The sequence below is a fragment of the Pristis pectinata genome, chromosome 28 (assembly GCF_009764475.1).
Source record: "Pristis pectinata isolate sPriPec2 chromosome 28, sPriPec2.1.pri, whole genome shotgun sequence".
Taxonomy (NCBI): domain Eukaryota; kingdom Metazoa; phylum Chordata; class Chondrichthyes; order Rhinopristiformes; family Pristidae; genus Pristis; species Pristis pectinata.
In genome coordinates this window covers 25,268,824-25,286,544 of record NC_067432.1, presented here as the reverse complement: position 1 = coordinate 25,286,544, position 17,721 = coordinate 25,268,824, and the positions used below count along the sequence as shown (strand labels likewise).

Here is a 17,721-nt window from a genome sequence, read left to right as displayed (position 1 = left end):
GCTCAGTGACGGCGCTCATGTCCCAACAGAGACCTTACAGAACCTCCACCCTGGAGTGTCTGTCTGTGGCCCCCAGGGTCTGTGTGCCCCTCCTTGAACAGAGGATACCTCTCCCATGGGGGATCCAATCCACCAGTCTCTCGAGATCCCTGACAATAAATGAGGAGTATTCTCCCTGCCCTCAGGAATCATCAGGGCAGCAAGGTGAAGGAGGCAGCACTCTCCAGGAGCAGGCAGAGTGCTGGTACTGGTGTGCCCTCGTGTCTTTAAGGGCCAGCTGAAGAGCTGTCAGCTGAGTGTCTGTCTCGTGTGGCTATGAGAAATACAACTCGAGCTTTTCAGCAAGACCTGTTTCTGAACCAACTTGGAGTCAGAAGTGGGAGCCTGACAGTGGTGTTTTTTAAACATCGCTGTTGAACTTTGTGACTTTTAAGAGGCTTTAACACAACATTTGGGAGACAGGTAATGATGTTTCAACACTGAAGGAATGGACCTGATTAATTTCTGGAGCCAGGTTTCTGAAGCTGTCCCTCTGTACTGGTAAAGCCCAATTCAACCAGGCACAATGAAATGGAAGCAACATGATTTGATTGCAGTAGCTACAGACTGGTCTAATACTGTTGCCATTGATTGCAGCACAATGGGCATGGAAATTCACAACCTGTAGTAATGAGGTGTGGCAAAATAAAGTGGAGGACACTAATATACTGTGGTCTTTGCTCAGGTATGTTGTGAAACAAAGCCCCTCTTTCCCTGATTCTCATTGGTGTATGTGGACTGGCTCTGAGGACATGAGCAAAAAACAAACCGCTGGTGGAACTCAGTGGGTCCAGATGAAGGTTCTTGACCCAAAACATCGACCAACGATTTCCCTCCACAGATGCTGCTTGACCCGCTGAGTTCCTCCAAAAGTTTGTTTGTTACTCCGGATTCCAGCATCTGCAGTCTCTTGTGCCACTGCAGACAGGAGACTCAGTGCTGGGATCAGAAGATTGTAGCCTTGGGGAAAGATTGGACAGGCTGGTGTTTTCTTTGGAACAGAGGAATCTGGAGAGAGACTGAATTGAGGTGCATGAAATTATGAAGAAACTGGATCGAGTAAATAGGTAGGACTTAGTTCCCTTAGCTTCAAGACCAAAAACCAGGGACAGAAATTTAAAGTAATTGGTAGAAGGATTAGATGGGGGATGAGCCATAGAGTAATACAGAATGGAAACAGGCCCTTTGGCCCAACTCAACCATGCTGTCCAAGGTATCCGCCTAAGCTAGCCCCATTTGCTCGCGTTTGGCCCAGATCCTTCTAAACCTTTCCTATCCATACACTTAATGAAATGTCTTTTAAATGTCCTTATTGTACCTGCCTCAACTACTTTCTCTGGCAGCTTGTTCCAAATATACACCATCCTCTGCATGAAGAAGTTGACTCTCAGGTCCCTTTTTAAATCTTTCCCCTCTCACCTTAAACCTATGCCCTCTAGTTTTTGGTTCCCAAGGAAAGATACTTTTCAGCCGGAGGCTGTTAGGGGTCTGGATCACTCTGGATCACTTGTGAAGACAGCAACTTGGGAACAGTACTTGGGTGTGTCCTTGAACAGCCGTGACCTTCAGGGTATAGACCCAGTGCTGGGTCACTCTATTTTGACTGGCACAGTCATGAAGGGCCAAATGGCCTTCTTCTTAGCTGTAAATATTCTGTGATTCTTCCATGCATTTGTAAAATGTGAATCTAATGTTGCATGTGATCAACATGCTTCTCCGACAGATGTTTCAGTCAAGTGTTCTTCATATTAAACTCCAGTATTACATTTTTTATTTTAAATGGCAGTCTTAGTCTGGTGCCAGTTCCAAGTCCTTTTTGTTCAGGATATCAAGGAAAATCCTTTCTACTCTCTCTCAGCTGTCAACACATAATCCCAGCACACGTACAAGAGCATTGTTAGAATGCATTGACTGTGAGCTGTTGGCCATTGGTTGGTTCTGTCCCGTGAGGCTGAGAAGCTTCATGACAAAAGTGTGCAAGCCTGTCTCTGGGAAGATGGCTCTCCCCTCTCCCCCTCCCCACCTGATACTTCTCCAAATTTCTTCTGCAGGTAATGATTGTGTCTTTTTCCATCACCCTGTCGGGAAATATAGCCTGAAATTAATCCAGACGACATAGATATCACACATTCTGCACACAGCACACAAGCGTCAGACCCGGTGGGTGCACAAAGTGAGGCCGTGGTTGAGAACCCACAGAGGTAAAAGCACAGAGTTCCCGCAACCATTAATAAACCCTCCTGTAAACTAGTCATTCAGAATTAATCTTTTTTTGGTGCCATTTAAAGCAGATTACAGCCAGTTATTGCAAAAGAAAAAGAATTGGGAAGGAATTTGAGTGAAAATTTTGAACTTAAAATGCAGACAAGAACCTTACATTTTCACCTGCTTGTTTGCATTTTTACCATCTAATCTGTACCTGGGTCTAACCCTGTTGTACCCAGGTCTGACCCTGCTGCACCTGGGTCTAGTCCTGTTGTACCCAGGTCTGACCCTGCTGTACCTGGGTCTAATCCTGCTGTATCTGGTCTGACCCTGTTGTACCCAGGTCTGACCCTGCTGTACCCAGGTCTGACCCTGCTGTACCTGGGTCTAACCCTGCTGTACCCAGGTCTGACCCTGCTGCACCCGGGTCTGGCCCTGCTGCACCCGGGTCTGACCCTGCTGTACCTGGGTCTAACCCTGCTGTATCTGGGTCTGACCCTGCTGTACCCGGGTCTGACCCTGCTGTACCTGGGTCCAACCCTGCTGTACCCAGGTCTGACCCTGCTGTACCTGAGTCTAGCCCTGCTGTACCTGGGTCTAACCCTGTTGCACCCAAGTGTGGACTAGTGAATATCACTACTCATTACCTCACTGGAGTTAACGGAATCTTGCTGTGCAAAAAGGCTGCCAGCTTCCATACATTATGAAAGTGACAGCAGTTTAAAAATTCTGCATTATGGTGGGTTTTGTAATATCCTGAAGTTATGAAAGACTCTAAAAGCAATGTCTTCTTTCTAGTTGCCCCATCCTCTGCAGGGAGTCACATGCCTGATATAATTGGCTTGCAGAACTGCTTGGTTTTAGTGAAGCTCTAATATATTCAACAGTGAGGTCATCTACACCATGACTTTCATCAGTCCATCCTGTGGAACAATGTAGGTCTATTATGTGTCCACTATTCCTCACACTTTCCCAGTGATGCTCACTGTTCTCACTGTTGACAACAATTTCAATTATTTGCTCCTGATAAGTATTGATGAATAATTTACATTTAAGAGGCAGATCTTACACAATCCCTGTTTATAGTGAGCTCGGAATATCCTGGGACACAATCCCAACTGGTCAGTATTCTTGCCATTAAAGCAATTCTATAAAATCTGGCCTTTCATATTTAACTCTGAAATTTGATGCTTCATCGAAACATCTGCTTGGATGGTTGTCAGGAGAGGACAGATTCTTTATCTTTAGAATATCATCTACTTTCTGCCAGCACCTGTTATTCTGCTCCTGTTTTCTCTGCTGTCTGACTGTGGTGCATTGTCTTCCATTAAGAACATCAGAAACAGTAGTAGGACCAGACCATTTGGCTCAAAGCACCTGATCCAGCATTCACTAAGGTCTGATCTTCTACCTCAGCAACACTTTCTTGCACTAACTCTATATCCCTTGATTGCTTCCCCTAATATCCAAGAATCTATCAAGCTCTGTCTTGAATATACCCAGTGACTGAACCTCCATAGTCCTGGGTAGAAAATTCCAAAGATTCACCACCCTCTGGGTGAAGAAGTTTCTTCTCTATTCTTAATGGCCAACCTTTTATTCTGAGACTGACCACTGATTCTAGACATCTCAGCCAGAGGAACATCATGTCTGCATCTACCCTGCCAAGACACCAAAAGATTTTTGTCTGTTTCAATGAGATCACCTCTCATTCCTCTAAACTCCAGAGAGTGTAAACCCTGTTTGCTTAATCTTAATTGTCCCATCCCAGGAGTCAATCTGGTGCATCTTAGTGCTCTCTCTGTCACAAGTGTATCCTTCATTCACTAGACATGCACACAATATTTCAGCTGTATTCTCACCAAGGCCATATTTCAGTGCTGTAAATGCCTTTACCCTTTTAATTAAGTCCTGTTGCAATAAAGACCAACATACCATTCACCTTCCCAACTGTTAGCTGCACCTGTACGTTAACCTTCAATGATTCCAGGACAAAGACATCAATGTCCCCATTCTGCTCTTCTATTTTTGTCTACCAAAATGGATGACCTCACATTTTCAGCCTTATATTTATCTGCCATGTCACTGCCCAATTTTGTCTCCTGGAAGCTGATCTGCGTCCTGCTCATGACTCACACTGCCACTCACCTTTTGATCATCTCCAGCCTTGGATATATTACAGTAACAGGACGGTGGGAGATTCTGAGGAGGAGAAGCCTCAGGCAGGGGAATCAAATCCAGGATTCCCTGGATGGCAAGGAAGATGGAGAATATTATGAAACACAAAGCTAAATATAATAAGAGGGAGTAAAGATGAAAATAAGCCTGGCAAAGAGAGAAGATGGATCATACAGTCATAGAGTTGTTCAACACCAAACTGGCCTTTTTGGCTCACCATATCCATGCACTTTGAGCAAGAGATGAGGGAGAGCAGAGGGGAAGGTGAGGAAGAACAATTTTATGCAGTAAGTGGTTATGAACTGGAGCTCACAGAGTAGTGCAAGCAAAGATTATCAATAATTTCAAAAGGAAATGAATTGTCAGTTGAAGGAAATGGACTCTCAGGGTTACAGGGATAGAGAAGGGGGGATGGGACTGGCTGGGTTGCTCCATGAGAACGTGCATTCCCTCCCCAAATTCCTCCACCTTCCTCTTGAGTTAAATCCCATCCCAATATCTCCTCTTCTTAAAACCCACATTTTGCCCAAGTCACCATTCATATTCTCACCACCATCTCGTCCACGTGCCCTCCCATCACATTTCTCCAGTAAATACAACACATCATGAAGCAAATCAGACAATATCAAATAAATACAACTGGAATTTGGGAATATCACTGATGTCTTCTGTCATCCCATGGTAAACACTAAATGATAGCTAGTTATTGACGATACCTCCTCCACACTGTACACTGCAGTCTCCCCAGCCAGTGTTTGTCCACAGATAAAGAGGTTCCAGTGGTTTTTGCACCTCACTGCTGCCTTCAATGGAGTTGTTCACCGGGATTGTGTACTCATAGTGAATGCCATAGCTTTGATCATGGAATAACAGCACCTATTTTGCAAGATAACAAAAGTTTGTCAGAATGAAAGTTACAGCAGCATCTTAGCATTCCATGAAATATTTCTGTAAATCTGAGAGCTATGGTATTGATATTATTATCAGTGCATTAGGCTCGAATCAGAACATAGCTCCCACAATACATCTGGCATTTTTATACTGCCCAAGTAACTAATCAGTGATAAATCAGTAAGGATGTGTTCTGCCTTGGGATTAGAATGATCTAAAAAAGTATAAATCCCATAGAATGCACGTTAATGGACTTCACTGCAAAATGCTGAAGAATTTTAGGTTAGGTAACTGAGATGTTTGCAGTAATGTTATTGAGAAAATGTCATCCTCAGGCAACTTTTTTGACTGCATGATCTAAAAAATACATTGCTGAGTGTTCATCAGGAGCTAAATGTATAAAACAAATGCCTTTGTAATTGGTTCTTTTAAGCCTATATTGTCCATTAACTTCAGTTAGTGGTTGAATTGAAGTGATCCCGACGACAGGCATAAGAGATGTAGTGCACAATTATATTGCTCTTGTTGATATCAAAGCAACTGTGTGCTGTCCATTAACTTCAATGATTTCAGCACCCAATCTGTGCTGATTTTGATTGGCTGAATGTATCAGCAGGTGGCCAGTACTGAGAGTGGATAGAACCAATTACATTTGGTTCTCACCACCCAAAGCCTGGTGCGATTGTGGTGGGTACTGGCTGTGAATCTCTGATCTGGGGAAAAGTGAAGGGCATTAAAGCAACGGGGAGAACGCAGGAGCCGTGGTTGTTAGACACAGCACTGGAAGCCTTGGTGGCGGAGTGTGAGAGGTGACCTGTATCTGCTGGGAGAACAGAATTCTGACAGACGGATGTTCAGGGGCAGTGAGGGCAGACAACCTTGTAAGTCATTGGCACGTGTTAAACCCTGAGGACCTGTAGGCTCAATAAATGGTTAGGGTCAGTGAGTGCATCTGCATATGCCATTTCCCTACAACAACAAGGCTCATACACTGTTCCATCACCACACTCTGTAATGAGCTACCAGTGAACCTCACTCGTATACACAGGCTCCATCTCGCCCACGCATGCTCAGCACCACCAAAAGCCTCATGTCCTCTCCTTACTGTCTGCACACCCTTCCAGTTGTTCAACAAGCCCAGTAACTGGACAACTGCATATTACTCACTGGCACTGTCCTCTGTCTAGCAGGACGAGGTGTTGCAGAACCAGGTTCAGGAGGTGACAGGCGATAGTCGGGGATAGTTGGTGCAGGGCATCACTGGGACATCCAGGAGAGAGCTGATCACTGCGTAGAATGGAATCCTTGCCTGAAAGCCTGTGTTCACTGATAAATCCAGCACAAGGCTTTCCTTTGAGCTCAGATCCCATCCTCTCCACCACAGAAGTGGCAGACAATTCCATCTGGGGATTTGTGAATCCAACCACAATCCACCGTCCGTAGGCAGATGCAAGAATGTGCACGGAGTCGACTGCAAACAATGACCCAGGTCTTACGTCTTAACACAAATTGTGTGCAAACCACCAGAGTTGTGAAAATGGCTGACGTGAAATGCCGGGCCACTGAAGCTGAGTGCTCTTCCTCTGATTTTGCCCAGAAGAAGAGACAGGATAGGCTGGATCTCTTTTTCTTGGAGCAAAGGAGGCTGAGGGGGGACCTGATAGAGGTTTACAAAATTAAGAGAGTATAGAGAGGGAAGTTAGTCGGAGACTTTTCTCCCATAGCAGAGGTATCTAAACACAGAGGGTATCAGGTTTAGGATAAGGGGGAAGAGGTTTAGAGAAGATCTGAGAAAGAACTTTCTCATCCAGAGGGTGCTTGGAATCTGGAACGCACTGCCTGAGGGGGTGGTGGAGGCAGAGACTCTCACAACATGTGAGAAGTATCTAAATGAGCACTTCAAACCACAGAAGGCTACAGACCACATCCTTGTAAATGGGATTAGTACAGAGAGATACTTAGACATGGACATGGTGGGGCAAAGGGCCTGTGCCTGTGCTGTATGATGTTCTGACTCTGAAGGGAAATTTAGGGAAAAAAAGGCATGAGAAATGAAAACAAATATAGGATCTTCTATGAATATGTGAAGGGATGGAGGATGAGAAAGGAATATGGTTGGAGAAGTTCTGAATGAATGTGCTGCATCTGTCTTCCAGGAGACGGGCATGGCATTAAGGAGGAAGAATATGAAGGTGTTGAAATGATAAACAGAGTGAGGATATATTTAAAAATGCAGCATCATTAAAAATGCATGAATTACCAGACTTAGATAACATGTATCCTAGCCTTTTAGAAAAAGCAAAGGTCAAGGGTAGGGTGTGCACAGTTCTTAGTGAGATGTTCAACAAAGACCTAGAGGATCCACGAAAAGTGAATTCAAAATTGTCACAGAGAAAGTAGAGGGAACTTCAGTGACTGAGGGCTGTAAGCAGTGGGGGTTGACAGGGCTCTATACGAGGTTCTTTCCTGTTTGGTGTATAATATATATGTATATGATGTGGAATTAAATGTAAGGGCCACATTGGCAGTGTGGCTGATAGTGAAGAGGTGGAGTGGTTGGGTGGGCATAGAAGTGGCAAAAGGAATTCAGGGAAGTATGAGGTAGTGCATTTAGGGAGGCAAACAGGGCAAGGAGAAATGGTGGGCTCCTAAGAAATGAAGGGGAACAGAGCAATCTTGCAGAGTGTGTCCACAAGTGCTTGAAGGTAGTGGGTCAGGTGAATAAGCTGGTTGAGAAGGACAAACAGTGGGACCCTAAGAAATGAAGGGGAGCAGAGTGATCTTGCGGAGGGTGTCCACAGGTCCCTGAAGGTAGTGGGTCAGGTGAGTAAGGTGGTGGAGAAGATACACAGGATATCTTGCCTTTGGTGCTGGAACCAGAAATTATAAGAGCAGGAAGGTCATGCTAAAGCCATACGGAGCTTTAGTTTGGACACAGCCAGAGCTCTGTGGCAGTTCTGGTCAGTATAACTACTGGAAGGAAGCAATAGCGGTAGAGAGGTTGCAGAGGATATTTATGAGGACATTGCCAGAACTGAGGAATTGGGCTGTGAAGAGACAGTGTCTGGATTGGGGTTGATTTCTGTGGAGAGAATTAAGTGTGATGTTTAAATTAATGAGGGGCCCAGGCAGGGTAAAAAGGTCAGTACCCAAGGTATAGATTTAAAATAATTGATGGCAGGATCAGTGGGAATTATTTAATTTAATCAGGGGGACTCTGGAACTCATCGCTTGGAAGGATGGTGAAAGTAGAAGTTCCCCACATATTTAAACCGTACCCGATGAGCAGCCGTGACCTACAGGGTTATAGACCGAAGTCTGGTAAGTGACAATTCAAGAGACTGCAGGTGCTGAAATCTGGAGCAAAAACCAAACTGCTGGAGGAACTCAGCGGGTCAGGCAGCATCTGTGGGGGGGGGGGAATGGACGGTCGACGTTTTGGGTTGAGACCCTTCATCTGGACTGAAAAACAGAGAGGGGGTAGCCAGTATAAAGAGGTGAGGTGAAGGGGCGAGGCAAGCGATAGGTGGATCCAGGTGAGGAGAGGTGATAGGCAGATAGAAGAGGGGGGAGTAGAAATAGTGACGGAGGCTGGGAGGTGACAGGTGGGGGTAACAAAGGGCTGCAGATGGTGGGATCTGATAGGAGAGGAAGGTGGAGCCTGGAACCAAATAAGGGAGATGGGGAGGGCAGATGGGAACAGTGGGGGGAGGGGACCCAGTTGGAGGAGTGTGTGTGTGTGTGTGTGTGTGTGTGTGTGTGTGTGTGTGTGTGTGTGTGTGCGCGCGCATGTGCGTGTGTGATGAGCAGGGAGGTGGGTGAGGGGAAAGAAACAGGGTAATGGGAGGGTTGAGCAGGATTGGGGTGGGTGCGGGAAGAACTAGGTAGACCAGGAGGAGAGAGAGAGACAGAGGGGGACATTACCTGAAATTGAAGAATTAAAGTTTAAAGGGTGTTTCTGGCAAAGCGAGGGCTAAATTGATGTGAAATACAGAGTGTTGGCTCCACTCTAACCAGCCTCCAGCCTTTGCGTAGTTACACTGCAGCCCAGGACATTGTGGTTGCCCTTGATACTCCCTAAATACTGAAATAGTAACATTTTAAATTATTTATTCTCAGGATGTGTCTGTCACTAGGAAAGCTGCTGTATAATGCCCACACCTACATGCCCTTGGGAAGCTGAGAAGTCTGCTGCTTGAACTACTGCCTACAGTGAGGACTCTTTCAGGTGGAATTTGCCAACAATGCAGATAGAATCTATGATTTCTTTCAACTTCAAAGCAATATAAAATAAAAATTGCAGAGGTGCAGATGTGGGAAATCCTGCACAGATCAGGCAGCATCTGTGGAAAGCAGTTGATGTTTCAGGTCAATGAGCCAGGTCTGAGGAAAGGTCATCGACTGGTAATGTTAACTCTGCAGATGCTGCCTGACCTGCTGAGATTCCAGCATTCCTTGTTTTTCAATCCTCAAACAGGTGTGGTAATGCACCTCCTTCTGGAATCTTGGATCTGAGGACGTAAACTTGGACGTCAGATTTGAAATTAAATATCACAGATCCATAAACAGTAAGTCTTATGAGATACCGGTGATTCAAAGAGAACCACTTACTCTGCTTGAGCGAGCTCCCAGGGACTGTGTAAAATCAATTAAGATGCTCAGTGGCATTTTAGCTCATGTATTGTTAACATAAACTGGTCGATGACCTGTGATTTGAAGGCCTAAGAAATTATTTCCAGTTAGATTTTTCAGTCCATGGTTATTGGTGAAAAATGGAGCTGGCAGCAAGGGACATGACAACTGAATTAAGCTATACTTTAACTTAAAATAATATAAGATATTTATTTATTAGTCACATGTACATCGAAACACACAGTGAAACGCGTCTTTTTGTGCTACTGAGAATGAGCTGGGAGCAGCCCGCAAGTGTCGCCACTCTTCCGGCGCCAACGCAGCATGCCCATGGCTCCTAACCCATACATCTTTGGAAACCGGAGCACCCGGAGGAAACCCACGCAGACACACAGGGAGAATGTACAAACTCCTTACAGACAGTGGCGGGAATTGAACCCAGGTCGCTGGCGCCATAATAGTGTTACGCTAACTGCTACGCTACTGTGCCACCCTCTACACTACCTAATACACAGCTGATAGCAGCAGCTTAAAAATGTGAAGCATAAGTTTACTGCATGAAATAAAGTTATTACTTAATCTGAAAGTCTTTGAGTTTACATTTCCATTTGGTTGATGCAAAGTTGATTTGCAGCACGGTGCAGCTGATACAGTGACTTGTTTGGGGATTCGATAGAAGTGTGGAACTCTCTGCTCAGTAGTTTTGTCCTGATGTCTTGTTTTGCACAGTGTTTTTCCTTCACTGTCCTGTATAATGTATGTATATGTATAACTTATGTTCCATGTGCTATCTGTATCTATCTGCCTGTGATGTTGCTGTGAGCAAGTTTTTCATTGTACGTGCACCTTACCATACTTGTGCATATGACAATAAACTCAACTTGACTTGACTAAGTTGTAGATTATATGGAGTTTTTATGACAAAGGTAGGGGTACTTCTGTTGGGTCAGGTTAGCAGATGATGTGCACCTGAAACAGAAATGTTCAATGTTCCAATCAATGGCAAATAGACTTCAGAATCTGATGGCCCACTGTAGTTACATGTTCCGAGCACACTCTGTGACAACACACAAACACAATTTGAACCATTAACCAGATCTCTCTGCTCTGAAATATGCAATATTTGAACAAGAGGCAGCAAAGTAACAAAGAATGTTGTCTGCTGAGTCACTCCCAGCAGTAGATCTCGTTGTACAGCTTTGGTCTTTGCTGATGATGTCGCAAGTCTAAGTGGCTCGTATGAGGGTATGATAAAAAATATCGAAATCTTGAGAGACTTCTGCATAGGTACTGGATTGGAAATAAACACCAAGAAGACCAAAGGTTTTCATTGCATTAGTGTACGGAAGACTTACGTGTATAATTCTAGAGAGCAGTGGCAGTTTGGAATGGAAAAATTAACATACATAACACCTGGGGACATCGAGAAATATCTTGGTGCGAGGATTGACCCATGGTGTGGAATTTCCAAAGAAGATCTAGTTTCCAAACTGGATACATGGTTCGAGAATCTGCAGAAAGCTAAACTTAAGCCTATGCAGAAAGTTACACTGCTTCGCACATACATGATACCTCGGACATATTATCACCTCGCCTTGACAGAGGCGTCCCAGAACATACTAAAGGAGCTTAACAGATCCATTAGAAAGATAATTAAAGAAATATTACATTTGCCTCCGGATACGACCGATGGAATTTTATATTCCAAGTTAAGAGACGGTGGCCTTTGTATACCAAGACTGGAAGTCCAGGTTCCGATTGCAATTATAAGGAAGCAACAAGCCCTCGAGGAGTCAGAGGACATTACGATTAAACATTCCTTTGAATGGGCCAGCGAGAATAACGAGGCCACTATTGAGAAGTTGAAGAGCCTATCTGTGATACAAGATATTATCTCCGCCCAAGATGTATCTGCGTTATCTACTATTACAGTGTTACGGACTTGGTGAATGTCCCTTTGAGATAGAATAGTAGTGTGTGTGTGTGCGTGCGTGCGTGCGTGTGTGTGGGGCATGCTTATGTCAACAGAAGATAAAGGACGTAATGACGTTGTTGAAAAGGTCAGTCGAAATCAGTCAGAGGGAGAGGGAGAGAGAAAAGGGAGCGAGACACCAGCCTGCTAGTTTCTCTATCGATGGATGAGAAACAATAACCGTGTCTGTCACAGCAACCCACATATGGAAATTGGAAGTAATCCGGTGGAGTTCACTTTGTTGCTGACCTGTAGAAGGAAACAGGTATTTGTGTGGACGGCCACGATTCGGATGCTTTTTGGGTTGAGGAAGTCACTACCGAGTAAACACTGAGGTGTCAATTGGGTTCCATCGTGGAACATTTGGATTTCATAATTACTCTCTCTATGTTCTCTACATCTATGTTTTATCTTCAGACAACGGTGGTTGTTGAAGAAGCCTTTGGTTATGTTTCACCTTATGGCTTGCTGAACTGAACTTTAAGAACCATTCCTGGACTTGGAGTTTGGGACTTTGCCACACACACACAGTTTAGTTTTTGGGGTTAATGTTCAAGGTTTAACATTTTTACTTCTAACATTCTAACATTTTTACTTTTATTTTTCTTATTATCATAAGTAGTTATTAATAAAGTAGCTTTAACACTGAATCATGACTCAGTGTGCTTTTTTTGTTGCTGGTTCGTGACAACGGATAGACACACTGAGAGCTTTAGTGAGCAATTGGCTGCAGATTTAGAACAAAACATTGAGAATGACGCCAGACTGCCAAAATTTAATATTGATTGGCGATCGGTGGAATTTAATAAATGGACAATGAAGAGTTATCAAGGTGTTGGTATCAAAGAATTCCGAAACGATGCTATCTCTAATTCATGGCTGAAAAACTACAGGACTTGGAGAGGGCACCAGGTTGTAAATGCCATCCTGTTAAGATGTGGGCAATATCCTACTAGATGTACACGCAATCGTGGAATACCCGATGCAGTGAAAATCTGCCAAAGATGTGGTTTTGCTAATGAGACCATTGCACACATCTATGGACGCTGTTTGAATGTCAAAGATGCACATATTAAACGACATAACAAGATAGTCAAGAAATTGAAGAACATAGCTGTACAATATCAATGGGACCCTTCTATCGAACCGCATTTGAGGGATGGTGACGGTGCACTGTGGAAACCTGCTTTGATCTTGGTAAAGGGAAACAGGGCAGCAGTGGTAGATGTTACTATCCGATTTGAAGATAATAACAACTCTATTCCAAATGCATGGTCCAAAAAATGCAGTAAGTATAAACATCTTGTTCAACAAGTTAAAGAGTTAACTCAGGTACAGATCGTTGAGTGTTTCAGATTTGTGATCGGAGCTCGCGGTCTGTGAGCCAGGGATAACAACTTGTTGATGAAATTTTTAGATATCAAGAAATATAAGACTTTTGCTTCTAATATTTGCAGTTTGACTATTAAACTAACTATAAGTTTACTGCAGATATTTATGGATAAATGAATTTGTGATACGCCACTAATTTTGACTGAATTTTGTTGTATTTTATTTTATGTTAGTGCTTATTGTAAATGTATTTTATTTATTATGGTCTTACAATAAGTTTGGCTTTGGCATTGGCACTCCATCTTCCTTATATGTTCCCTTATAGTGAGGGTAGGACCAATCTCGTTTTCGGATTATACCTTGGTGGACGCTACACCTTAAACAGCGAAAAGTGCACTTAATCAGTTCTTTGAATTGATGTGTTTCGAATAGCCAAATGCCTCGTCATCTAGTTAGTGACACGCATGAACGGATGAACGAGATTCCCACTGTCCCTACTTACTATCTAGCTGTGGGGCTGTGGATCGGAACGTGTGGGTTAGAAAAATGGAAAATGTTTGAAAATGGAAATAGCCTGGACAGATGCTGAGCAGTGGGATGGAGGGTGCAGCATTCCAGGGGGATAAGTATGAGGGAGAGAACAGCCTTTCTCTGTACAGTGAAATTCTAATGGATTCCTTTGTGTCCCTGTGTCTTTAATAGTTATGTTACTGCAAAATAGCAGAGCACAGACGTTACTTTTCTGGTAAACCTATAACATTGTAAACTAATGGTGTCCTGGATGTGTACACCATTTGTTATGTTTGTGTATCTGTCTTAAGGCCAACTAGCAACTGTGAGACTGGAGGCAACATCCCAATTTGCCAAGCTCAGAAACTGAATACAATAAATCCGTGAGGAAGGCACACCAGGCTTTCCACTCTCAGAGGCACCCAACTCTCTGCAGACGTACAGTGGAAGGCATTCTGACTGGCTGCATTTCCACCTGGTATGGAAGCTGCAACGCACAGGAACGAGAGAGGCTGCAGAGAGTGTTGGACACAGCCAGTTCCATCATGGGTACAGCTCTCCCCACCATTGAGGACACCTACAAGAGGCGATGTCTCAGGAAGGCAACATCCATCATTAAGGACCCCCATCATCCAGGCCATGCCCTCTCCTGGATGCTGCCATCAGGCAGGAGGTACAGGAGCCTGAAGACCCACACCTCAAGGTTCAACGACAGCTTCCTCCCCACTGCCCTCAGGTTCTCGAACTGACCTGAAAAACCCTAATTCTACCTCGGACTATATATTTTTTCTCTCTCTCTCAATCTTGCACTAGTGACGTTACGTTTAATTTTGTTGTTTATTTTACGATGTGTAAGTTATGTATAATTTATGTTAACTTAAGTTTATTTTTATTTATGCTTGTGTCTCGTAATGTACTGCGCTACTGCTGCAAAAAGCTCATTTTCATGGCATTTATAGCCTGGGTATGCATGCCCATGACAACAGTAGACTTCAAAATCCTGCAGAGTCTGGAAATCTGAATGAAAACAGAAAATGCTGTAAATTCTCAGCAGGTCAGACAGTACCGCTGCACGTTAACATTTAATGCCTGTGAAATAATCAAAGAAACTCTGGGGCAAATAGGGAGGGGCATTAAATGCAGCTTTACCAACTCTTCTCACATCCCAACAACAAATGGTTTGAAAGTGCAAAGATGTAATAGCGGCTTGAAAACTGAGTGTCTTTTCCTGAGCCAATTCCTGGCAGAATCTCGCTACTCGTTTCCTCTGCCAGCATCAGTGTGCATCTGAGCACTGAGGAAATAATATTCTCAAATATTTAGGGAAATCCTGTCAGGATAGTCATTAATGAAGTAACATTATTTCCATCTGTGAGAGTTTCATGCAACAAAAAGTCATCTCTTGGTAACAAGTTTTAAAGAAATTATTAAATTAGGAATGATCCGTTGGGATCTCAGCATTCCAAATGCAACAACACAAAATAAGAGGGCTACCATTAAGTGAAGTGGTGTTTTGGTTGGCCCCTTGGCAGACATCTTTTCCCAGAGACCCCGTCGCACATAATGCACTGTGGTTCCTGCCATTGGGAATTCGCCAGGCAGCTCGATCTTCCAGTCGCTGTTGATGGATTGTTTCGTGGAATCTTTCAAAGCTGGTGAAATATAAACATCAAACAAATTCACTCATCAAACATTTGTGACCAAATATCTTTGCTTCTTCTGAGAAAAGTCTACACATAGCTGCATAGAAACAGTGACAGCTGGCTTAGAATGGGTATCTCCCAAAACGACCTTTCAAAACTTTAATATAGCTAACAGATGTATGTATGAGTGAGGTGTGTTTATGGTGTGTGGTGTGTGTCTGTATGGTGTGTGTATGGTATGTATGTGTGTGTGGTGTAGCATGTGTGATGTGTGTGTAAGTGTGCATGTATGTGTGTACATGGTGTGTGTGTGCACATGTGCATGTGTGGTGTCTGTGTGTGTGTATGGTGTGTGCGTGTGTATGTATATGTGTGTGTGTATACATGGTGTGTGGTGTCTGTGAGTGTGTGTGTTATCTCTTTGTGTGTGAGAGTGTGTGTGTGAGATATCTGTGTGTGTGTGTGTGTGTGTGTGATATCTGTGTGTGTGTGAGGTATGTGTGTGCGTGTGTGTGTGTGATATCTGTGTGTGTGTGTGTGTGTGATATCTGTGTGTGCGTGTGAGGTATCTGCGTGTGTGTGTGTGTGTGAGATGTAACACTGTGTGTGTGTGTGTGTGTGTGTGTGTGTGTGTGTGTGTGTGTGTCTGTCTGGATTATTGTCAGGCTCATCCTTTTGATATTTTTCAACAATCCAGATTTTGAATCCAGGAGCTGGCCGGTGTCTGGCTGTTGTCTGAGGTCACCATCTGGCTCTGTTGTATGAAAGCCAGCTGGCCAGGGCTCCAGACAGCCAGACAACCTCAAGACAACTTTTCTTAAGAGGCTGTCATGTGGCCTGGTTTAAACTGTTCACAAAATTCATCAATATTAATCAGGAGGCCGTGAATTCAGTTTTGCTTATTCTATTCATGTAGCTTAGCCTGCTGGGCAAGTCCCACAGCCTCACGATTAACACATTACACAGACAAAGAAGATAATGAGCTTGTAACTGCCTCCACTAACCCACTTGGTCTCACCCTATCAGAGATATTCCCTTTGTCCTACCCATCTCTTGTCTGCTACTGAAAACTAACTCTGTCTCAGTTCTAACCCTGCCCTTCCCTGTTCTGGCTGGTCCCAGAACTGAAACATCCACTGCTCCTCTTTCCACAGGTGCTGCTTGACCTGTTGAATGCTTCCAGCATTTTTTGGCTAAACCAGTGGCTGCACTTCATTGGTTGTGAAGCACTTTCAGTGGAGCATCCAGAAGTCATGAAAGGTGCTATATAAATGCAAGCCCTTCTTTTCCATCCACATCTGTTTTAGAAATCCTCTGCTATGTTTTTGAACGTGGGTCATTTTGGAACTTAAATGTTTCCTTCTGATCTCCAATCACTTCCAGTTGGAATGTGCTTCACTCCCAAATCCTTCAATGCAAACTACATTCTTTGGATATTTCCTCTCCATTTTTTGGGAATGTATTTGCTTTTTTTGTCCATTCTTTGTGTCAATACTCAGTTCTGTCTCTGTAGTTTTCCTTTGTTAAAATCTCCATTTTCTGCCACCCCCTCACATCCTTTGCCTGACACTTACATATTTTAATCTGGTGATGCCTTTCCATTGACGCATTGAGACAGTCTTTGCATCATCGAACAGATTTCTGCATCTCTGTTAAACATTTTGAGAACCACCCCACCTATAAACTTCCTATCTGTGCATCTCACTCTTTTGTTTTTAAATCCTGGTAAAGTATGCTTATCTTTCAGCTGAAGAAGGGCCAATCCACACAGCACGAACATTGCTTCTCTTTGGGGAAGTGCAGAGACGCTATTTTCTACTTTAATTTCAGAATGCTGGCATTTCTTGTTGTACTGAGCGTCTGCCCTCTGCTAATGCTGCTCTTGGCTCAGTCAGTCAGTGCTGCTCCTCCCTCTCCCTTTCTGCAGAGGGTAAATGTTTAACGTACCTTGCAGGAAGACATACAGAGAATAAATTGCTTTCCACATAAAGCTGCAAAACACCAGTGAATTTTAATAGCTGGCCTTGACGTTTTTAAGCATTTCAGCAGTCTAATTAGCTGGGGAGATAAGCAGTGTACAATTGCCAGCTAACAATCTGGGTGAGATTGTGGGCCCAGCACAACGGGGTATCCATCAACTTCCAAACCGGCTAATCTTCCAAAAGGACAAAAGGATCGGATGTACAGAGCCCAGGATGGGGGGGGAGGGGGGAGGGGGAATTCGTGCCGCTGGCTGGGATGGGCTGGTCTATAGATCACATTTGTGGGCTAATTTTAACTGAGACCCTGGGGGAAGTTTTTGGAATTGAATCAGCTAAA

General features: G+C 43.9%; 1 protein-coding gene across 1 annotated transcript in view; it reads right to left on the bottom strand.

Moving 5' to 3' along the window:
- Window positions 1-17,721, bottom strand: part of adamts17 (ADAM metallopeptidase with thrombospondin type 1 motif, 17) — a 357,749-nt gene that overhangs the window by 52,222 nt on the left and 287,806 nt on the right. Inside the window, 2 exon segments of the mRNA XM_052040638.1 lie at window positions 5,139-5,298; window positions 15,254-15,411. Of these exon segments, the coding sequence (XP_051896598.1) occupies window positions 5,139-5,298; window positions 15,254-15,411 (318 nt within the window).